This window comes from Macrobrachium nipponense, chromosome 18 (assembly GCF_015104395.2).
Source record: "Macrobrachium nipponense isolate FS-2020 chromosome 18, ASM1510439v2, whole genome shotgun sequence".
Lineage (NCBI taxonomy): Eukaryota > Metazoa > Arthropoda > Malacostraca > Decapoda > Palaemonidae > Macrobrachium > Macrobrachium nipponense.
Window position 1 is genome coordinate 81,208,763 of NC_087211.1, and position 24,944 is coordinate 81,233,706.

The following is a 24,944-nucleotide window of genomic DNA, read 5'->3' on the forward strand; positions in this document are numbered from 1 at the left end:
TTTGTTTTAATATTTTCCACCAGCGTTATAGTTTCACTCTGATGGCTAATGCCACTTTATATCTATGGCTAATATTTTCAGCGTAATATGATGGCTACTTATCAACAACTTCTTCGTCTTCTTATCTCACATTTCTCTCATATTTCACAAGATGACAGGAAGACAACTTATCACATGAAACCACTTTCAAGTAGAGTATATTAAATATTTCGTTCGAGCATTTATAGTCATTAGAAAAAAATATGTACTAATAAAAAGAAAAAATAGCAGAGAATATAATCTTAAAGCACTTGGAAGCTGCAGATAGCTAGACCAACTTCTCCCTTGGCGCATTCTTCGAAGAGGCTCACAGGAGGGACGGGGTGGGGTGCGAATGATAACCTTATCCAGGTCAACCGTATTACCTGCACGGAGGACATTGACCGACCTCCTGTAACAACAGGAAGGATGAACGGCGAGGTTCTAAGGAACCGGTTTTCCCTTTTTGCATTTCCCATTCACGGCTTGGTAAGGGTTACACGAGGACACGTTGCAATTATCGGCCTAATGCTCGGCGTTCCTGATATGGCATCTTCATCAACGCGCTCTTTCAAGGTCGTATTCGTTGTAGCCACTCGGGAAATCTCCACTTAAAGAAAAGTTATCAAATACTGATTTGTGTTAATATGTATGCCTCGGAGATGTTGGGAATCTGCTCATTATATATTCTGTGCCATGCGCGAGCATCGATAGCTACCAGCGTCGTGTGTGCATGGAAACGATCTCTTGGCTTGAAGATGCACCATTACTAAATAATGTAATTTTTTTTTTGTTTGTCAGCTAGATACTTGATTTAAAGAAAACCTCGTTAGATTTAGAGTTGGAGCTAAATCAGATGAGGGTCAGGAAGATACCTATTTACTTATTTTGTCACAGGTGGAGATGCGCACTGGACGAGTTGGTTGTTTTATTATCTCTGTTGTAGGATTAAGATAGCCTAGCTTGTGCCATCTGGGGTCTTACTTTTGAATCTACTATCATAAAACGACAGTTTGTTTTTATTTTTCCATGCGATAGCGATTTTGATTTTATCGGACTAATTATAAGAAGTCTCAGTGGCTATGCAGTTATCGTTATCATTATCATCGTCTTCATCATTATTAACAGTAACAGCATTCTCATCAGTAATAATCTCATTTTTAATTATATTTACATTATGCCATAGCCGTATATATACGGCTCTGCATTATACCTTTCTTCTTCTTCTTCTTCTTCTTCTTCTTCTTCTTTGTTATTATTGATATATTTAATAGTGCTGCGGTCTTTTCCTAACTTGGTCCTTGTCTGAATGTTTACCGATTTTAGTGGCAATGATTAGGATTATTAGGCCTATTATTGGTTAAAGACTGTCTGTATATGAACTAAAATTTACAAGAAAAAAAGTCAATGGGTTGTACTGGGTCTAAGACAAGAAAAGATCAACGCCCGTCTGATCATATTATACATATTCGATCATACAAATTCGATCCATGTCTCATTTATTATTCATGCTGCATTCTGGGTATACAGATGACGTACTGCAATCACAGGTATTGCGAAAAGCAGTGTGGGCACATAGCTCATTAATGATTTCCCGCTCTTATACAGAAGAAGTTGATCTAAAGGAATAATAAAGGAATATAGTAGTGAACAGGGAACGCTTGTAGTACGGTCTTCATTCCCTGAGAGATAGGAGAGCTGGTCAGAGCAAGTTAATAATTCTATCACGTCAAGTACTAGGTATAAGTTCTCTTCACGTGAGGTACCTTTATATATATAATATATATATATATATATATATATATATAAATATATATATTATGATTTATTTATTATTTATTTATTTATTTATTTATTTATTTATTTATTTATTTATTTATTTAGTTATTTATTTATTTATTTATTTATTATTTATTTATTTATTTATTATTCATTATTATTATTATTATATTATTATTATTATTATTATTATTATTATTATTATTTATTATTATTATTATTATTATTATTATTATTATTATTATTATTATTATTATTATTATTATTATTATTATTATTATTATTATTATTATATTTGCTATTTGATTCATGAGAAAGAGACGAGGAGGAGCCGTTACAGAGACACAACCGTCGCCAAGTGCGCCATTGCAATGTTGTTGAACTCAGCTGGTTGTCAAAGAGACTGGCAACGCCACGTATCATATATATCAAACCTATATAATTAGGCCTGTAGTGTTTCGCGTCTCAGCGGCATTTTAAAGGTAAAATATGTAAAAAACAGTTTATTATATTTTATTTTAGTTGAGTTTCATTGTAATAGGTACCTAAAGAAGACTTGTTTTAAGATATAGGTATTCTCATTGTCATAGAATTTTATTCATTTGCAACTTCCATAGCGTAGGTAGGTAATACCTAGGTATACCTATTTTCTCGCTCATTATAGTATTTAACTTATCACCTAATAAACTATACGGGATTTAAGTCGTATTATATCGTAATTAAATAATAACAACATAGGTACCTATACTAAGATTTTTAAAAATGTATCTTTAAAAAGTTTTTTTGTCACTATCGTCACTGTCATTGTAATTAGTAGCTATTGATATTGAAATCACTGTATGATGATAACGAATCATGGTAATTCTAACCCCTCATTCCGCGGTAAAGTAGGCTATGGCAGTTGACGTTTTCCTACGTTATTTTACTTACTGAACAAGAATTTAAAGTAATATTTATTCGGACGACTGTAATTAACCCTCAGGGGCCAGTACTAAACACGGCGAAATACATTGGACGCTCCAATCCCTAGTGGATGTCGTCTCTGCGGTTACGTTCCTTGCAGGGTAATTCTAAGGAATAGTTCCGCACGGACTGCAAGGAACGTAACTGCGGGTACGACATCCATAGGGATTGGGGTGTCCACTGGGGGGTTAATTACAGTCGTCCGAATAAATATTACTTTAAATTTTTGTTCAGTAAGTAAAATAACGTAGGAAAACGTCAACTGCCATAGTCTACTTTACTGCAGAATGAGGGCTTAGAATTACCCGAATCATCATCATCATCATGAGGAGAAGACACCATTAGCTACTATCTCAAAGAAATTACAAAGTAAACAACGATTCTTATTAAAATCCTCGACCAACGTTCAAATTCAAGATACTAAAACCTTCCTGGCGACGCTTCCTCACCCCCACCCGCACCCCCGGAAGGAAGGTTTTCAATTCTTCTATGTTTAGGGTAAAAAACCGTATGGTACAGGGGTGGACCATGTATGATCAATGTGTACAACTCCAAGAAAAGTACATTATAACGCGTCCTGACACCTGAGTAGAGGTGTTTAGCTCTGTTTCTCACCAACAAGAAGTCGCGACTGATGCCCATCTCCGATGTCAGGACGCGTTATAATGTACTTTTTTGGGGGTTGTTCACGCTGATCGTACATGGTCCACCCCTGTACCATGCAGTTTTTTACCCTATACCAATGATTAAAAGAAGTCTGGGATCTTTTATGTTCAAGAGTAAGCCAAAGGAAGGGACCCGATTTACTGCATACCTATTTGGAAATAAAGCGTTAATAGGGTAAATGACCGATCGGTGACATAGCGGCCACCTCTTTTGCAACGCGGCCACTTCACAAAAAAGCACTTGAATTAATATGCCATTATTTCGTAATTAAGGATAAAACATTTCGAGAGGAACAATGTAGAGGTCTGATGTGCTGCCAGGATGGGCCACAACTCTTGACTGAAGCTCATGGCTGCGAATTCCAGTACTTTTTTGGGAAGGTGGCCGCATTCGGTGATCAGTGGCCGCTCTGTTGCTGTTCAGTCATTTATCCTAGGTAGTACATACTGCCTTCGCCCGTATGCAACATATAAGGCATTGATTCTAGCGACACGCAGCACCTCGTGTGTTAATTGTCGATGGGCGTAGGCCAAGCGTCTCTTGGCAAGTAGATTAGCCAAAGATGTCTAAAGTTGCCAAGCTTAGCCCTATGTCTTATTGTTTTGTACATCGGTCCAGGCTTCTCAGTGAACTAAGCTTGCATATTCATCTTGGTATCACCATACTACCAAGTAGCGCATACCATAATTAACTGAGCTACTTAGGCCTGGTCTTGGGCCATTGTCGTTGCTTCTATAGGGATACATGTCATCATCTTTTGGTAATCCTACAGTTTAGGGGTCCAAATTCACTGCACTATGTAAAGTTCAGATCAGCACCCAGATTTATTAACTATTTATTGAATCACAAAAAGCAATGAAAAAAATTAGCAGCCTATCTTCTTACAGGAGCAGAGATGGTAAAAGAACAAAGGAAATAAAGGGTGAACATAAATAAAGAAAAACATGTCTTGAGTGGTATGGACAACCCCCCCCATAGAGTATTGAGAAAATTGTAGATTTAACAAAAAAGTGGCTGCTTAATAGCAAGAGCCCGTGCCACGTTCCTACCTGGTTCCTGAGCACTCACTCCACAAACACAATTTGCTTTAGGTGTGAAGCTTTATTCCCATTATTTTTTACAATCTTTGCTTCTGTCAGCAGATAAACTGCTTTTTTTTTCCAATGTATTTCTGTTTGTAGATTGTCAAAACAAGAAATTGAAAATAGGAAAGAAAACTTAAACAGACTCACTCAAGGGAGCAGTGAATTTGGACCCCTAAACTGTAGGATTAGTCACCTTTTATGTTTTATGTAGAGTGTGTGGTAAAACTGAAGACTGCTACTGCAGCCAGGTTCCTGCCAGTCACCGATCAGAATATTTGCTGTCTTTTACATGTTTTTATTTACCCTATGTTTATTTCTTTTGTTTATGTTTATGACATTTACTCTCCTTTGTATTTTTATGTTCATATTTTACATGTAAGCTTACTGAACCAGAGGGGCGTGTCAGTAGTCTTCAGTTTTAACCCCAAATTTCTTGCTGCTAAATACTTATGAACGAAAGGCTTTAGTTGTTAGAAACAGGAATATAGAAATTGCTTTAAAACTTATGCTTTTTAAAGCAACTTTTGGTAACAGAGATTTCATAGTACTGTACACCGCAGGCATAGCAACACGCTGTATTGCTCATAAAAAGTCACCATTACGTTTATCAAATTAGACTCAATCTTGCATATTATCTGTTATTTAGTGCCAGCAGTGATGCAAATGTTCCTTTTATTTTCAAGCTTGAATTATGGATTTTACAATAACTGATAAGCACGGCCTAACCACAACCTCCATTGTGATGGGTTTCAATAGTGTTTATTTCATAAGCCTTCCACTGCATTCCAGGGTTATGAGGTAACATGATAAGATAGCAGTATGGCAGACAATGAGGATGATGGCGAATGGAGTCCATGGGAAAAGGAGGAGGCAGTAGTCGAGGAAGAAGAGGAAGAGGAACCCAGGGCACCAGGGAACGAGGAGCACCAGCCCCTTATATCGTCCGGCGGTTATTTGTCAGGGGTTTGTTATGTACTGTCATTTGTTCCTATAGGAATACAAACTGCCACCTTCTGTGTTGGAGTATTCCTCAGTATGAGTGGGAATTGGTCACTAAAACCTGATAGAAAGCTAGTTAAATGGTGGTAATTTGTCAAGCAAAGTGGAAGCTAAGGAATACTCCCACATAAAAGACATTGATTTGTATACCTAGGAAGAAGTATGCGAATCAATGTATACCTAGGAAAAAGTATGTGAATTTAAAGTTCTCCATGAAATGTTATTCTGGTAGTTGGATGTAGTGATTACATTTTGTAATTTTATACATCAGCCTTTAGATTGCTTATCAGAACTCGCAGCTGATTTTGCATGAGAGATAATATTTAAGTAACTATCATGTGCTTACACTTCTAAAAATCTCCACTCATTTCCACCCTCCCATCTTACAGTTCTAAGCTAAGTACTACAGAGTGTGGGTCTTCCAACTCATGTGCTTGTGTTGTTTATCAGTAGCCCAATTAGCATTATCACTTACTATTTTCCCTTGGCTGTTACAATGGATATGTCCAATTCTTTGTCTTAACCCCTTCATCGTTATCTTATCCACGGATGGAACTTGCATAATTTGCCTTTTGGTAGTATTTTTCATTATATTGTGCCTTCTAACCCCCAATACTATTGTAAAAGCTTTGTTTTCAAGGTGTAAAAATCTGGTTGGTAAATATTAGTTACATTATCATGTCTTGTTTCTTGTCCATATAGCAGTGCCAATTATACCACAAAAGCTCCCTTAGCTAGATAGGATTACGTTCTGAAAACCTGTCATAAGTCAAAAATATTGTTAGCTGTAAATGCATTTTATTGGATAATGTACTGAAAGTCAAGAACAGAATGTTTGTTCTTTTGGATACCCACCATTAATGTACAAAGAAACTACAGTGGACCCCTGTATTCACGAGGGATGCGTACCACACCCCCACGAATAGTTAGAATCCGTGAAAAAAAAACATTTAAAACTGCCTATTTTGTTAGTTCAAGTGCATTTAACTATGAAATTTAATATGAAAATTCAGTAATTTGTGGATATTTCTCACAGAAAAATACTGCGAATACACAAATTTCCAGTGAATAATGGGTGTACTATACTCTGTTTTTTTCCATCTGTCCATCCGCTTGTGGTGTTTTTGTATGGTAACACTGCGTCCCGGGCTTTAGATAGTTACGCTATGTGTAAGTTTTAGGTAAATAAAAGGATATCTGGGTGTACATTTGCAACTGAAAAGTGTTTTAATAATTTACTGTATGCGAATTACACCGTTAATATTCGAAATAGGATATTATTATAATCATTTAATGTAAGTTGAATGTAATTATCTAAAGCCCGGGACGCAGTGTTACCATACAAAAACACCACAGGCAGATGGACAGATGGAAAAAAACAGAGTATAGAAGGTCCATAGAGAAATCCGTGAATCCAGAGTCCGTAAATAGCGGGGGTTGACTGTACTGCTGTGTATACGCCGACTGCATACCTACACATGCATTTAGTTTCTTTTCTTTAAGAATGAATTTTCATTTGTACTGCCTTTCTTGCTTAACTATGAATAACATGTGCATATAAGTGTTACTTTACATAAAAAAGAATGTACAGTTTTCATGAATGTAAAAAATTCATCTACAGGACGAATGCAAAAGTTATGGGAATGCAAAAGTTATGGTAAAAAATAATTGATGTCCTGACACTAACTTGAGTTTGGTATTGTTCATTTCAATGTTAAGTGGAAAGTGTGTTTTAAAATATTTGTTTGCTGTGTATGGAAATATAAAATAAATATTGAAATGTGCTACGGTAATAAATGTAATACTACATAACAATAAAACCTAATATAAAACATTCGATTGATATCTTAACATTTTTGGACAAAATTACACTTCCTATCACTTTGGCATTTACTATTGCCAGAAATAAATATGCGAGAATTTTAGAAAACATTTCCTAATCTTTTGTTATGAGCACAAGTTTTACAGTATTCTCTTTATTGCCACAGTATCATTATGTATTTATATCCTTGTAGGTTAGCCAAGAGAATCTAATGATGGACGACAGTGAAACCATAAGACTGGTAGGGCCTAAGCCTTCCCTACTTCCTCAGTACCTCACAGCTGCAATTGGTGATTATTTTATTTATTCTTAGTAATAAGGTACGATACTTATTTATGCTTAGAAATGTTTGCAAGTACATATTGTAATAACCAACAGTAGTAGATATTCCTTTGGCAAGAAATAGTTGACTGTTCAGCTTCCTGATTACTGGTCATTCTTATCATTTTGCTCCCATAGGAAGGTAGAGTGCCATCAGTGCACCTCATGCAGTGCACTGTAGGCAGGCATTACTTAAGGTTCTTTGCAGTATCCTTTGGCCCCCAGTAGCAACCTGTTTCATTCCTTTTACTGTACCTCATTTCATATTCTCTTTCCACCTTACTTTCTACCCTCTTCTAATAATTAATTCATAGTGCAACTATGAGGTCTTCCTCATAGGTCCCGGGGCTTGGTATTTGGCCTAAATTCTATATTTTACTCTATTCCTTTCATTTTGCATTTTTCAAATATTCAGTCCAAGAAAACTGTCTCATAAGTTTTATCATTAAAAAAAATAAAGCAAGTTAACTTGACAAAAACCTGTTGTGTTTATGTGTAGCATGTTTGAAATTTCCAGCCTAGCTCTGCTGATTTTATAGAACTGTTTATTAATAAGAATTTAAATTGTTCAAGTGTAGCAAAAGACTTGTCTTTAAAAGTAAAACTTTCTAACTAACACTGTTGCATGAGTGCAAGGTTTTCATATATGATTGTAGGTTTTTGTATTTTATGTAATTTGAACTTGCAAATGATTTTTATTTTTTCCACTAATTCACTCTGGTTACCAAACTGTGGGGAACATTGGAAGCAAATTGTTAGCAGGATAAAACTTGTAATTTACTGTTGTTCTGTAAATGTCATGCAGATAAAAAATAATAGTTTAAAGAATAGGTATCCCAGTGTGACTTATTAACCAGTAACTTTTAAGGTGTGTATGTTTCTTGTCAGAACTTTTGCTGAAGATTTTTTTTATCTCTCATTATCGTGAATTGTGAAGTATTAAGATGTATCAATGTCATGGAAACTATGCCTCCCTAACAATTTGTGCATAAGATGTATTATAGTCTTGGGGTTAGTGAGATTTGATGATACAGTATAGTATATCTTTTACACTAGATTTGTTGTGCAGTTATCTTTTGGATTCCTTAACTAATGCTCCTCAGAGTACTTACATATGTCCATTTGGTAAGATGTAGCCATTTTCTGACAGAAACTACTTGATTAGTGAATGAATTGATCTGTGTATCTCAATTATTGTTTGCCCTGAAAAGTCCTCAATTTGGAGACTTGGTAACAAGAGGCTCTTACAGGTGGATGTGTGATGACAGGGTAAGCTCTTGTATTTATATATTTAAAATACGTACCAGTTTATACAGTACGGTAATAGTGTATTCAGTTTATTTAAGAATTTAGTTATCATTGATCATTAATTTAGCGATGAAGATGCCCAGAAAAACAGTATGTAGTTTGATTTTTCACGTTTTTAGAAATAAAATGAATTACAGTACTATATCATCTCACTAATGAAATTTTGTATTTACAGTAACCATAGGAGCTTTCAGCATGGGCTGTGTCATTGGATATGCATCTCCTGCTGGACCTTTGTTGATGGCCAACTCGACAGACGGCGGACCAACTCTCACTGATGAAGAGAATAATTGGTTTGGATCATCAATGGCACTCGGGGCAATATTCGGGGGCCCGGTGTGCGGCATTGGCCTCACCACCATCGGCAGAAAAGGGACCATGATGGCATCCAGTGTGCCTTTTGTGTCTGGATGGCTCCTCATTGCCTTTGCTAAAAACTTTGCCATGTTGATGGTTGGACGTATCGTCACGGGGTTCTGTAGTGGAGTTTCTTCTATGGTCATCACAACATACATCGGTGAATATGCCTCTGCCAGCATAAGAGGGATTCTGGGGTCAAGTTTTCAACTGATGGTTACTCTTGGGGTACTCTACGCTATGGGGATTGGCGCTTTTGTTAGCTCGTGGGAACTCTTAGCTGGGCTGTGTGCTATTCCTCCAGCCCTCTACTTCATTTTGCTGTTCTTCGTGAAAGAATCTCCTGTATATCTTTTAACAAAAGGCAAAGAAGATAAGGCAGCAGCATCATTACAATACTTTAGAGGTAAGTCTTGTTGATATGCACTGTAGTTCAAGTTATTCACAGAGTATCAGTAACCATAATAATATTAATAACATAATAATATTAATAATACTTTATTAAAAGTAATGGCTACTTCAGCAGCAGTACACTTGTAGAGATTCTTCTCTATTTTGCAAATAGCGGCTTTTTCCGTGCTACTTAAACAGGCTAGTAGAGTGCCTATAGAGGTCATGATCAAATACAGTGTCAAAATAGGTGTACTATATATATATATTTGAATTTTACAGATAAACTACGATACCATAGTCATCAAAGTCATTAACGATTTTCTCTCTCTCTCTTTCTTGAAGCGAGCTTTCGTCTGAAGCTGCCAGACATCCTCGGGCTGGGAAGCTGAGGGTGGACTGATCTTGGTGTGGTGTCCGTCCTCCTTATATCTGTGGTTGACAGTTGGGGGTCTGCCCCATGCTTGTCTCTTATTGGCTGGTGGCTGTGATTCTTCGTTTTCATTGGTTGCCTGAGCCAGGTCTCAAGCTACTTTCTTTGAGCCTATAGTTGCGATGCTGCAGATCCTGCAGCCGTCTGGACCTCCTGAGCGGTGCTGTAACGTTGATGGGCGTTGCGCTACGCTGTGGGACGTCACAGCTAATTTGATTTCCTTCGGCTGCAGGAGTACCTCGTTTGGGGGCGTTATCTTCCGATCACGTTAGCAGTGACGTCCCACAGCATAGCGCAATGCCCATTAACCCTTAAACGCCGACTGGACGTATTTTACGTCGACATTTTTTTGCTATCGGGTGCCGACTGGACGTATTTTACGTCGACATACAAAAGTTTTTTTTAAAAATAAAAATTCGCGGAAAAAATACTTTTAGGCCTACCAGCCGAAAACTCTTGAATCACGCGCCTTGGAGATGCTGGAGTTCACGGACCAAGGTGTTGTTTTGTTTACAATCGTTACGCAGGCGCGCAAGCGCGAATTTCTTTCTTGCCGCACCAAAAAGTATCTGTGACACATCTCTGAAATTATTTCGTCACTTTGACATAATTTTTGTACCATTTTAAATTAGCCGTTACATAGAGTATTATATATGAAAATGTGCGCATTTTTATGTAGAATACAACAAAAATACTCATGATTGTAGCTTTTATCAGTTTTAAGATATTTTCATATAAATAACGATAAGTGCCAAAATTTCAACCTTCGGTCAACTTTGACTCGGAAATGGTCGAAAAACGCAATTGTAAGCTAAAACTCTTATATTTTAGTAATATTCAATCATTTAACTTAATTTTGCAACTAATTGGAAGTCTCTAGCCACAATATTCGATTTATTGTGAATTTATGAAAAAACTTTTTCCTTACGTCCGCGCGGTAACTCTTCCGAAAATAATCATACATGCGATTGTGGTAATGTTTGCACTATTTTAAATTAGCCGTTACATAAAGTTTTATATATGAAAATGTGCGCAATTTCATGCACAATACAACTAAAAACAACCCATGGTTGTAGCTTTTATCAATTTTGAAATATTTTCATATAAAAATGATAAGTGACAAATTTTCAACCTTCGGTCAATTTTGACTCTACCGAAATGGTCGAAAAACGCAATTGTAAGCTAAAACGCCTATATTCTAGTAATATTCAAGCATTTACCTTCATTTGCAACAAATTGGAAGTCTCTAGCACAATATTTTGATTTATGGTGAATTTATGAAAAAAATACATTTTCTTTACGTCTGCGCGGTAACTTCCGAAAAAAAATCATACGTGCGATTGTGGTAATGTTTGCACCATTTTAAATTAGCCGTTACATAACGTTTTATATATGAAAATGTGCGCAATTTCATGTATAATACAACAACAAATAGTTGAAGGTTGTAGCTATTCTCATTTTCGAAATATTTGCATATAAATCACGATAAATTAGAAAAAAAACCACGTTCGGTCAAATTTGACTCTACCGAAATGGTCGAAAAACGCAATTGTAAGATAAAAATCTTACAGTCTAGTAATATTCAGTCATTTATCTTCATCGTGAAACAAATTCGAAGTCTCTAGCACAATATTTAAATTTATGGTGAATTTTTAAAAAAAATAAAAAAACTTTCTTCCCTCTGCGCGCGGATTCTCCGCCACAAATCTCCGAAATGCGTAAGTCCCATTCTCGGAATATTTGCTCCGTTTTCATATTAGGCATTTCATAGAGTTTTATATATGAAAAAATGTGCGCAATTTCATGTAGAATAAAACGAAAAATATTTTAAAGTTGTAGCTTTTCTTATTTCCGAAATAATTGCATATAAAAAAATATATATATAAAAAATTCGACATTCGGTCAACTTTAGCTCGTCAGATATGGTCGAAAACTGCATTTGTAAGCTAATATTCTTACAGTATAGTAATATTCAATCATTTGTCTTCATTCTGAAACATATTGAAGTCTCTAGGACAATATTTAGATTTATGGTGAATTTTTGAAAAATATATGTGTTTACGTAAGCGCGTTACGAATTCATGCATTATTTTGTGATAATATTTTTCTCTGTGTTGCTTTTATTGTTTTACAATGTGTTATATATCAAAATGATCGCAATTTAGTGCACATTACAACGAAAAAAAAAGTAACTTGTTACCTTCAACCGTTTTGTGCACAGCGCGATTTGAATACAATTATATATGAAATTTTGTTTTTTGCGCTATCATATATCGCATTATTTATATATGATAATGATAATTATTTTCATTTCTGAATGGTTGCATACTAAACTTCAAGCAATGACAAAAAAAGGAGCCAAAAATGAACTCTTAATCTTGAAAACTAAGCGCGCTGTGATTTTTGAAAAAAATATTTTTTCCGCTTACGCGCTCACTCTCAAACCCATCCGGCATACGGGAGTCATTTTTTTATTTACCGCTCCGGCGTTTAAGGGTTAACATTACAGCGCTGCTCAGGAGGTCCAGACGGCTGCAGGATCTGCAGCATCGCAACCATCGGCTCGAAGAAAGTAGCTTGGGACCTGGCTCAGGCAACCAATGAAAACGAAGACTCACCACCACCAGCCAATAGGAGACAAGCATGGGGCAGACCCCCTCCCTGCTGTCAAGCACAGATATAAGGAGGACAGACACCACACCAAGATCAGTCCACCCTCAGCTTCCCAGCCCGAGGATGTCTGGCAGCTCCAGACGAAAGCTCGCTTTAAGAAAGAGAGAGAGAGAGAGAGAAAATTATTAATGACTTTGATGACTATGGTATCATAGTTTATCTGTAAAATTCAAATATATACACCTATTTTGACACTGTATTTGATCATGACCTCTATAGGCATTCTACTAGCCTGTTTAAGTAGCACGGAAAAAGCCGCTATTCGCAAAATAGAGAAGAATCTCTACAAGTGTAATGCTGCTGAAGTAGCCATTACTTTTAATAAGGTATGCTTGAGAGAGGGTCTGCTTCTTAAATATTAATAATAATAATAATAATGACAATAATAATTCTTAAAAACAGCTACAGAGTTGGAAATAAATGGTTGTCTATTAAAAAAACCAGCATAATTTGCATACATTCTATATTGGTCAAAGGTTAAGAGCAAAGATTCCAATACTACCTGGCCAGTGTTCCTTAGTATATATGGATCACTGATGAGGAATTCTGTAAGGGTGTTCAATGTCTCTGCTGGTAACTTTTAACCAGAATTACTGTAGATCTGTTTGATTGAAAAGGGAATTGAACTGATTCCCGAAAGCTCTTTGTTGAGATTTATTTCTAAATATATTTACCCATACATAGCTGTGCATTTGTTACTCCATTTCAAGACTCATGCTACTGTATGTTTTACTAATGATAATAACAACAACAACAACATCAACAATAATGATGATAATACTTAATAATAAGAGTAATATGTAATAATACTGGCAAGAGATCCTCTTTCAGATATGTACTGTTGAAAGTGATTGCTGCATCAGTTGCATTAATCTTGTAGAGGGTCGTCTCTGTATTTCTGATTAGTACTGCTTTTTTCTCTGGTACTACATCTGGTGAGTAACGTGGCGATGTGTTTCATCATCCGAAGGGAGAAGTCAATATACGGGAATTTTGTCAATATACTTATGTATTTACAAAGTAAGTCAGGTAAGGGGGACATGATGTATAGTTATATAGCATCTTATACAATACAGACAATTTCAGTTAAATCAACGATATGGCCAACATCTCATTCTACTTCAACTGAATATGGTCACAGCAATGATTTTGAGTAGAATGATGATGATGGTGGGGTCTACTCATTTTATAGTTGATGGGTCAGCAGGGGGCAGGTCACATGCTGAATTTTCATTGGCTAGTGGAACAATGCTGGTTTCCTATTGGCTGGAGAAAGTTCCCTGCCAGCCACCTCTCAGGCTTGAAGGTCGCGTCGCTGCAGCCTGGCGGACCAATGATGCTGGAGTGTGATGTCACGGGGGGGGGGGGGGAGGGGTGATGACGTTGTGACCCGCCCTTAGATGCCTGTTGAGGTGAGCATCCCCCACACACAGCCAAAGCCAATGCGAATTCAAGCAACAGTGACATGCAACCTTAAGAAGTGGTTTGCAAGGAACTTTCTCCAGCCAATAGGAGACCAGCATTGTGCCACCAGCCAATGAAAATTCAACGTGGGACCTGCCCCCGGCTGATCCATTGACTATAAAATAGTAGACGCCACCAGCCTCATCATTCTACTCCAAACCACTGCCGTGACCATATTCAATTGAAGTCAAATGAAACGTTGGCCATATCGTCGATTTGACTAAAACCTAAAATTGTTCTATATTGGATAAAATATATAAACACAGATCATGTCCTTCTTATTTGACTTACTTTGTAAATATGTGCATAATTATCATCAAAATTCCCGTATTATTGGCTTCCCTCTTTGGCAGATGAATCACATTAGCACATTACTCGCCAGATATAGTACCAGAGAAAAGTTTCCTAGCAACTAAAAATTTATCATCTTATTACTTTCAGGTTCAAACTACAACATCCAACGGAGCTGGACATGATACGAGAATCCATAGAAGAAGTCACAAAGCGTAATTAAGGGCATCTTTTTCGAGATCTGCTTAAACCGTATAACTTGAAACCTTTGCTTATATCTATCGCTCTCATGTTCTTCCAACAGTTCTCAGGCATTAATCCTGTGCTTTTCAATTTGTCTATAATATTCCAGGTAAGTTGTGCCTTTGATGTTATTTTCTGCATGTTCTGCAAACAGATTTAAGGGGGATGTGCCAGTATGTTTTTAAAGGTGTGGTAGTATGTACTGTAATTCATGCTTTAAATATATAGTACAGGGATGTTCTCCCAAGCATGTACACGCTTGAGAGAACATCCCTGTGAAGTCCTTCTGAACCGAGGAAGATCTTTTATTGATTTTTTGCTGAATAATCCTTTAATAAATAACTTTCATTGTCCACATTTATAATACTAGTTACTCAATACAGCCTGAACAATTGATTTCTTCTGAATGTTGACTAGAATCTGAAAGATTTAGTCACAAAATTAACTGCAAAATATAAAGTAGTATTCTCTATGCAATGTCCCCTCCAGGTAATGGTGAGAATGAGGAAGTTTTATATGAATTAAATGTTCATAAAGTAAAGGTTGGACTTGTTTTTCTATTTTTTTTCTTAGTATTACCTTGAAAACCATACAGCACCAGATCGCTTTCTTTTGAGATATGAATTATTCAAAAGCAAAAGTATCAGAATATGCTATACTCCTTTCATTTTGTTATGGATATATGAGTGTCTCATTGCTATTTTTTATTTCTTTAGTTATTACTGTCTTGTTCTTCATGCTCTTCCCTTGAGAAATTTTTGTATTCTAATGCTACTGCATTTTTGAACTTTCACACATATTGTTACCTACAAGCCGATTATGTATATTTAAACTTTGTACTGTTGTTTTAGAACTGGGTTTTTGTTATCATATTTCTTCATTGTTTTCTGTATTCATTCATATTTATTCTCTTCCATCAGCAAAGCACTAACAAGAGGTGGCAGTAAAACTCTATCAGCCAGCCTAGTGATACTTGTACTGTTTTTTGGAGTTGATAATATGGTTGAGCAACTTGCAATGGTGATGATGGTAGTAGCTTTCCTATTAATAGAGATGTATGTTTGTAACAGCATAACACTTTCAGCTAATAATGGTGCAATGCTTTTTCAACACCTCCGTTCTCATTTTTGTATATCCTTAGCTTTGTGGCATACCTAAGATTGCAAATTCTTAAAGAATCGCTAATGAGCATAGTTTTTAGTGTATGGGATGTTAGGATGATGTCACAATGCTTGAGTTGTCTCATGGTTGGAAGGGCTAAGTTTAAAGATCATCTTCTTAGCTTAATCCCTAGGTGAGGGTTGCTGTTTTTAATGAGCATTTTGCAGGGTTTTTATCTAGTGTCCTCTTTTTGTCTGTTTCTACATGTCTCATGTCTTTTTGAATGCAGTCTCTCCATCTTCTCTTAACACTCAGAGCACTGGAAAGAAATCATTGCTTCTTCATTACAGACATTTATTGAACAGCTCAGTTCATAATTTGTTTTGACAAATGTTTCATGAGTCAACACCGTTCCGGACTGCAGTCCTCCTTATGCCAGATTCTCTTAGAATAAATATATGTATGTACATTTTATAATATGTACTAGAAAAAAATTAAGTGACTTGTGATCAAAGCTAATAGGCAAAACATGTCTTGTACAATAAGGGTTTTGGGTTTTAAAAAAACTAGTTATTGAGTTTTTTATGAATTGTGTTATTAAATTTCATCTCACGATCACAAGAATTAGGATGGCAAATACTATATTTTCTAAAGTGAATAATGTTCATTTATACATTTTCTTATTATTATTAAGAGTGAAGGATTATGAATGTTGACTGACATTCACATCCCAGTTGATTGTGCATTGAGAGTGGGCACAGAAAAACGCCAATATTGTGGTTATTTCGAGGAATTGTATGTGGAAAATATATATCACTGACCATAAAGTATCACATCCCAAAAAATCTCAACGTGGATGAATTTTGTAAAATAAATTAACAAAAAATCATACCAGAGCTACTTTTAAACCCTTATAGCACCAAATGTTCTTATTCTAGTAGTATTGAGTCTGGTGATACCCTGTCCATGCAACATTTTCATAGGGTATCATAAATTCTGTAGGAGGGAGTGCATGGAAAGAAGAAATTTATTGAGCAAAGGAAGTTTTAGAGAAATTTTAGTTTTATTTCGTCAGTCTCTGAAAAGATTAATTTAAAAGATTCCATGTTTGTGCTGTAAGTTTCCATTTATAATCTTTCCCTTCATAAATTTAGTTGAACATCTAGTACATTTTTGTAATTATTATAAATGTTGCCATTTTGGAAGGAAAAATGTTCAGGGTGAGATGAGGTACTGGAGTTTTTTTTGGTCACAGTAACCTGTGACAAAATTGTTTCTTCTTATACATAGGCTTTTGAAGTTTTTATGTTATTTCCCATGAAGTTTTCAGACCTTTCAGAATACATAGGCTTTTGAAGTTTTTATGTTTTGAATTGTCATAAACTCAATGATATACTCTTCTCTTAATTTCCAATAGTTTTATAGTTTTCCCTCCTTCATCTAAATATTCATTAAAGTTTTGATCTTTTTGTATCTAATCACTTTTCTTTGGTTAGCTTTTGAAGCTTCATATAATTACATTAAAGTTAATGAAAGACTGAACTTTGCTAAGTTTACAGGTGCCCTGAAGTTCACTTGAAGTGTTTTGATTTTGTAGGATGCTGGATCAACCTTGCAAGCTGCTTACTGTTCCATCATAATCAGCGTTGTGCAAGTAGCAGCCACTTTATTTGCCGTTGTTGTTATGGACAAAGCTGGCCGCAAAACTGCTGCTTATTGCATCGTCATCTGTCATGGCTCTTTCATTAGGTTTGTGTCTAGATTTACAACTGGGAAACGAAACTTATATTTCCATTTTTACCATGCAAAAGGCAAAAATATATCATGAAAATGTTAGCATATTTTGTTAAGTGATTTTAGTTTTCACTCAGAAATGGATTTTGATAATGATTGAGTTTCACCAAGATATGAGTTTGTTTTGTAAGGAAGTTGTATATCTAATGTTACTTTTCTCTTTGGCAGTCGTATTGGGCATCTTCTTTTATGAGAAGATGGTGGATGAGACCTGGGCTGTTGCAACTTTAGGATGGTTACCACTTGTGGCCCTTATAACTTACATTCTTTCCTTTTCGTATGGTTATGGACCCATCCCATGGCTTATGATGAGTACGTAAGCTTACAAAAATAGTTGTGGTAGATTCTTCATTGTAATTTTTTATACACTATTTCAAGTGATTGAGATTTGAGAACAATATATAAATCAAAGAAAAGCATTTGCAAAATATTTATTCTAAATTTATGAGAACCAGATGTGAGAAAAATCTAGATCTGTATAAACTTTAAAGAATGGGTAGAATGTCTAAAGTAGAATGGTCATGAGTCAGAAGTAAAATGTCAGGAGAAATAAATATTTTGTCATAAGGAGAAGAGGAAGAAATTGAAAAGCTCCTTGTAAAAGACAGTTGAATAAAAGCAGTCCATAAAAACAAAACCGATTTTCAGATCTGTAACCAAAATGTTTAACCAGAGGTTCAAAAAAATAATAGGGAAAAGAAGCAGAATGGCAGAATACCATAGACTAATTTACAAATTCTTTATTGTAATTAAAATTTGCATTTGTGGGTGAAGGCCTTTGATATAGTAGGGTCCCCTCCAGTATATATATATTTACTTGATCAGCTGCCTTCTAGATTAAAAGCAAATGAAGGAACTAGGTGTGATAAGATTTGAAAAATATATTTTAACAAGACTTAAAAAATTTTATTGAATCATTATGTGATAACAGATGCATATCAGATCCTTGAAGTACAGCACAGTATGACTGAATGAATGGACTAAGCATTCAATTTTATGCCAAATTATCATTTTTATTTTTTCTTGCCAGGTGAGCTTTTTGCCTCTAACGTGAGAGAGGTGGCAGCCAGCGTAGCGACACTGTGTAACTGGAGCTTATCATTTATAGTAACAATAATGTTCTTGCCATTGAAGGTGAGTAAATATTTTATATACTCATGTGCAACAGATAGCTCTGTTACTTTTCACATCAAATCAAATTACTCTTCATTGAGTCTTCATTGACTATAAAAGTTACTTTCAGCTAAAAATTAATTTGATATACAGGCAGTCCCTGGGTTACGATGGGTTCGGCTTACAACGTTCCGAGGTTAAGGCGCTTTTCAATTATATTCATCAAAAATTATTTCCAGGGTTATGACGCATGTTCCAGATTTACGGCGCCTACAATGCTGATCTGGCAGAAGAAATATGACACCAAAAATGCAAAATAATCAATATTTCAAGGTTTTTTTTATGCAAAATGCAACAAGAATGCAGTTTACATAGTTTTGAATGCACCAAAAGCATTAAAAGTAAGGTTTTCTTAGGATTTTTTACAATGTTCTGGCTTCGAATAATAACCTGGGGACTGCCTCTATAGGCAATTTTCTGTATTGTATATATTTTACAGAAACTTGGTGCACTACAGTTTTCTTTCTCATAAAGATTGCTGATTAAACCTCAACTTTTTAATATTACGATTTTTTTTATAAACAAATGAACAATATATTTTATTCTAAAGTCCTCCTAAGGAAAGTCTCTCCTCAATCATTTTCCTTTCACAGAATGAAATAGGAGACCACGGATTTACTGGCTCTTCTCTGGTATTTGTGTTCTCAATCTGATCTTCTGTGTCAGTATTGTCCCAGAAACAAAAGGTAAAACACTGGAAGAGATAAGTGCATATTTTGGTGGCCATACAACAAGCAGTTCCAGTTCAAGAAGAAGAAATGAACTCTAAGATGATGGTTGTGTTTAGGTAAGCAAATACTACTTCTAAATTACTTTACCTATAGTGGTCCATTCTTCTTTGATAGAATGCATGTGATATTTTACTGAATTTTCTTTTGTGTGATCTGACAATTGTTGTATCTCAATTCATAGAACGTTGTCTTTGATGCTTATATTTTGCCTAATATAAAGTTTTTTATCTTTATATGTGATACTACAGTACAGCATTATTTTTGATGGAATCAGATCTTAGAGTACTGTAGATGGTTGTAGTACTGTAGTCAGTTTACCATGGGTTAGAGCTTTAGTAAATTTAAACTTACAAAATGCACTTCATAATAAGGTTTGTATTTCATTCAGAAAGTATTTCACCCCAGATATTTTTGTCAAATTTTCATTAAGTGAGGAAGGAGAGGTTCAAATTACTTTAGCATCACAGTACCAATTTATATAAATCATATCCATTTAAACATTCATCTTCAATAACTATCCATCCACCAGGTCCATTTAAACATTCATCTTCAATAACTATCCATCCACCAGGTCCATTTAAACATTCATCTTCAATAACTATCCATCAACCCGATTCCTGGTGGATTGTCAATTGGTTGGGGGGTTAGATAGCAGCTACATGGAGCCAACTTATAACTTGGCTGTAAGTAGTAGTGGCTCTAAACTAATACATGTATGGTCACTACAAGAACATGCCTCCACACAAGTTGAATTTCATGAGTCGGTGTGGTTGAGCAAGGTGAAGGTTTGTCAAGCCCTCTTCCTTGTGTCAGAATCTTTTAACAATATCTGTTTATTTAGTTATTACACATTATCTATCAAAATTAGTTTTGTATATTTAATGCTTACTAAATTGGCATAATTTTTTGTTGTTGAAGGTAAAGTTACCCATCTCTGAATTACTCATTTTACTCAACTTCAGAATGAAAGTGAAAAACCTGTTTTATATAACACTAATATTAATCATGCTTACTGGTCTGGTACAATCACATAAAGTAGAAAATACTTTTTTTTTTTAAAGTGACCTTTTATCCTGCTCTGTCCCATCATTGTAGGTTTTTTGCATCTCTTCAGGTTTAAAATAGAAGTACATTGTAAGACTGTACGCTGTTGTCACTTTTTATTAGTGTTTTAACAAATTAGAGACTGGGATATGCTTTACACCACTGGTTTAGGTGGGTGTTTTGTTTTTTAATAAGCAATTTGTATGTAATTGAAGTATTATTTTATACACACCAGATATAGTGATATCTTGAATTACTTAGAATTACACAGTCCTTTGCACAAGTTTGTTAATGCTTCATATTGTATACAAAATTTGAATTGTCAGTATGACTGGTATTTTCTGACATACATAAAGCAGGATTTTTGCACAAGAAAGTTTCAGCTATTGGTTTATGCAAAATTACAACATGCTTAGATTAGTATGCATATTGACAGGAAGTTTCATCCATTTACTTCTATAAAAGTCTGCAATTAACTTTCTAATTCATGCAGTGTACTTTCAAAAATGTTTTTCATGGTTGAAGGCCAGGCATGTTTCATGATTGTAGCATCATCCGTCATTGAATCTTTACCTTACTGATTTCTTGGTATGGAAGGTAGTTTATGCATTGTGATAGTGTTCTCCCAGTTTTATCCATCATTCCATAAAATGGTTTCATTACATATTATGCTTGTGCATTCCATTTGCATTCTGATTTCTTAAAATATAGGAAAGTTCTCTGTGAACATTCTTTGCACTTCTCTTTAGATGTGAAGCAAATGTATCCAGTTGATTTTTAGGTTGTAGAAAGGTTTATTCAGGGTTGGATTTTATTCTTATTAGAAACATTGTGATGAAATACGTACTCCGATTAGGGCCGAGTTGTCGATTTTTGGTAGTCACAACACGGAAGAGTAAATACAAAGTAGCCGTCTTACATCACAACCTAAAGATAATTCAAGTACTGAACCATTTATACAATGAGCATCTCAGTGGCGTGGTTGGTATGGTGTTGGTCTACCACCTCAGTGGACACGAGTTCAATTCTCGGGCATTCCATTGAGGGGTGAGAGATACGTATTTCTGGTGACAGAAGTTCACTCTCGACATGGTTCAGAAGTCATATAAAGCCGTTGGTCCAGTTGCTGAATAACCACTGTTTCCATGCAATGTAACAACACCATACAAACAAACAAACAAACATATACAATGAAAACTGTGCAGATTGTATTATGAAAGCATGGTGCTGTTAGTATGTGACTTAAATTAATGATGGACCACAATAAATAGAATAGTTTACCGAAGTGAATATGAGCAGGCTAAATTTCCAACACTCAAAATATAAAAATCCAATTTCATGAAATGTTAATTAATAAATTTAACACTTTTAATTGATGCTAATGTAAAGAAAAACCCCAAAAATTTAATGTGTACCTGGTAAGAGATGAGGTGTAATGCCTGCATGCACTATTGTGGATTATTTTATGTAAACAGCTTGCAGGACCCTCTTCATAAATTGTCATTAGATACATCTCGAAATAGATCAGGCATTATAAGAAAAGTTAATGTAAAATAAGTGATTAGATCAATAAATTTAGAATATTTCAGCAAATCTCCTCCTTCCAACAGTCTTGACCTTCAAGAAGTATTGAATGTATTTTTGTTTCACAACATTCCACAGTAAATTAGCAATTTAATATATATTTCTGCTTAATATTGATATGGAAAATCTAAGCTTAAGTCAGAATCAGTCACAGTAAGTTGATTTCTGCTGTAAATCAGTTTTTCACCCATCAGTGCTTTAACAGCACTTACAATGCCATAACTTCATGTTGCATCAAGTTACAGTGCCGTAAGTGCCGTTAACTTGATACCTATTCTTGCCGCTAACACCATACCTTGATGCAGCATCACGTTACGGCACTGTACTATTTTGATTTTACGTGATTTTTGTATTTTTAGAATTTAAAAAACTGCCATAAGGTGAAAAATACCAGAAAAAAAATACTGTAAGAGGAGGTATTACTGTACAAATATAATGTTTGGTTGATTTTAGCTATCTTCCTTTGTTCTGTGTTTTGACTTTAAGGTTTGATGTACAGTAATCAAGTTTCCTTGGTTGGTTTTCATATTTACTCTTTTTTTCAAAGAAATAAAATTCATAGATTCAGTCATGTTGAATAACAGTAGGTGATTTCATCAAATGTTTTACACTGCTTCTTGTTCAGTTTTTGACTGGGTTGCTTTTAACAACTGGGTATATTGTGTGTTATGCTTTCAATAGATAAGTGTCATATTAAACAATAATGCCATTTTCATAAGCCATAGCAATTTTCTGTTCATGAAGAACAGCAGGGAAATAGTTATAGTGCCTCTTCATATTGTATTGCAGTTTCATGTTGCACCTTTTTCTCTTTTGCATGTATTATGAAAGCTAAGTGCATTCATTAAAACTAAATTTTGTTCATGCCACTTACCTGACCAGATTTATATATTAGTCTGGTATTTTATTTTTGACGCCTGACAGAAATTTCAAAACTCGCGGCACACGCAGTGGGCGGCCAGGTGGTAGTACCCATTCCCGCCGCTGGGAGGCGGATATCAGGAACCATTCCCATTTTCTATTCATATATCTGTCGCCGGTCGGTAAACATCTGTTTACAGACCTCTGCTCAGGATTTTTTGGAATTTGACTCGTTTCTAAGTATCTGATTGATTTTGTTGGTATTGATTTGGATTGTGGAATTGGCATGCGCGATAGTGGACCGTTTTTTGATTTTGGATTGACTTTTCTCTATAAGATATGTCTGGATCAAGTGGTGTGAGTTTCAGAGTGTGTGTGAGTGCTGTTTGTAAGGTGAGGCTACCGAAAGCATCGGTAGACCCCCACACAGTATGTATGAGTTGTAGGGGTCTTCATTGTTTGATTGATCATCGGTGCAAGGAATGTGAGAAATTGACTGATGATGAATGGAGAGCATATGAGTCCTATCGCCTTAATTGGAGCGCGATCGCCTTAAATTGGAGCGCGAGGATCAGGAGGTCTTCCTCAAGAAGTTCTTCCAAAGGTAAGACTAATGTTTTCTCCTGCACTAACACCTGTAGTGTTTACAACCCAGCTAAACCTGTGTTGCCTTCGGGCTCTGATTCTGTGTCGGGAGGAGCGGATGCTCTCTCTATGATTTTGGAGTCCCTTCGCACTCTGGAGACCAAAGTGAAAGCCTTGGAAACTGGCTCGGTGCAAGTGTGTGATCGTGCCCCCAGTGTTGTGGAGGAGGCGTCAGATCGGCCCCATAATGCCTCTAGGCCTAGACCTCTATCGACTCCAAGACCCAGGGAGGAGGTATGTCGAAAGCCGCAAGAGGGTTACGGGGGCTTCCCACCGATCTGGCGTCCTTCGGCAGACCATGTAGCAAAGACTCAGGCTGCCAAGGACCGTGCACGAGCACGCGTCTGGAAGGAGTGCTTTTCGTCCTCCGAAGCGTCCTCCCCGCGCAAGGGTGGAGCGCTCGGAGAGACTCTCGTCCGTTAAAGAGGACGTTCCTTGCGGAGGACGCTTCACGTCCTCTTTCGCCGCTTTCGTCGGAAGACGCTTACTTATGATGTCTTTCCGCCTCAGAAAAGAGGTAGGATCTCCTCCGATGAGGACGTAGGGTACGCGCACAGGCGCGTACACCTGAGAACAGTAACTGTTCCTTTGAGAAGGAAGGATGGCGTCCCCTCGCCCCCTCGTCTTCTCACAGGACCAGTCCTGCTTCCTCGACTCATTCTTCTCCAACGAAGAACATTCTTTTGTCCCCTTCAGGACCAGCTATCCTCGCTTATGGCTCAGAGGACTCGCCCAGCAGCAGTCGAGCCTAAGCGGAGGAAGGACCTTAGTCTGCCTGTAAAGAGGACTAAGCAGTCTCTGTTGCCTTCGCCTCCTGCGTCTCGTTCGCCGATCGCTTCTCCTTCAGCGATTCGCCGTTCTCGTTCCTTAGTCTTATAGAAGGACGTTACGACAGGACGCTTTTGAAGACGCTTGGTGCAAGGACGCTCGGCAGGTCGTTCGGCAGGATGCTTGTCAGGACGCTCGTCAGGACTTTCGTCAGGACGCTCGGCAGGACGTTCGTCAGGACGCTTGGCAGGACGCTAGGCAGGACGTTTGTCAGGACGCTCGCCAGGACGCTACACAGGACGCTCGGCAGGACGCTCTCCAGGACGCTAGACAGGACGCTTGGCAGGGAAACAAATCGCCAGGGACGTTCAGGCCTCCTTTCAAGACGCTTTCGGGGATCTGAACAAGAATTCTTACCCCCAGACACTTTG

General features: G+C 36.5%; 1 protein-coding gene and 1 pseudogene across 2 annotated transcripts in view; both read left to right on the forward strand.

Moving 5' to 3' along the window:
• The first annotated feature begins 2,123 nt into the window (after positions 1 to 2,123).
• The window catches only part of LOC135197262 (facilitated trehalose transporter Tret1-like), a 56,954-nt gene continuing 34,133 nt past the window's right edge, over positions 2,124 to 24,944 (forward strand). The window contains exons 1-4 of one of the 2 annotated variants that reach the window (XM_064224360.1): positions 2,124 to 2,279; positions 5,301 to 5,474; positions 7,526 to 7,622; positions 9,137 to 9,724. In XM_064224360.1, the coding sequence (XP_064080430.1) occupies positions 5,331 to 5,474; positions 7,526 to 7,622; positions 9,137 to 9,724 (829 nt within the window). In that variant the 5' untranslated portion in view covers positions 2,124 to 2,279; positions 5,301 to 5,330. Of the gene's footprint in view, positions 2,280 to 5,300; positions 5,475 to 7,525; positions 7,653 to 9,136; positions 9,725 to 24,944 lie in introns of those variants that run through there. The other variant, XM_064224362.1, reaches the window with a different exon arrangement.
• On the forward strand, positions 13,765 to 23,072 carry LOC135197338 (facilitated trehalose transporter Tret1-like; annotated as a pseudogene).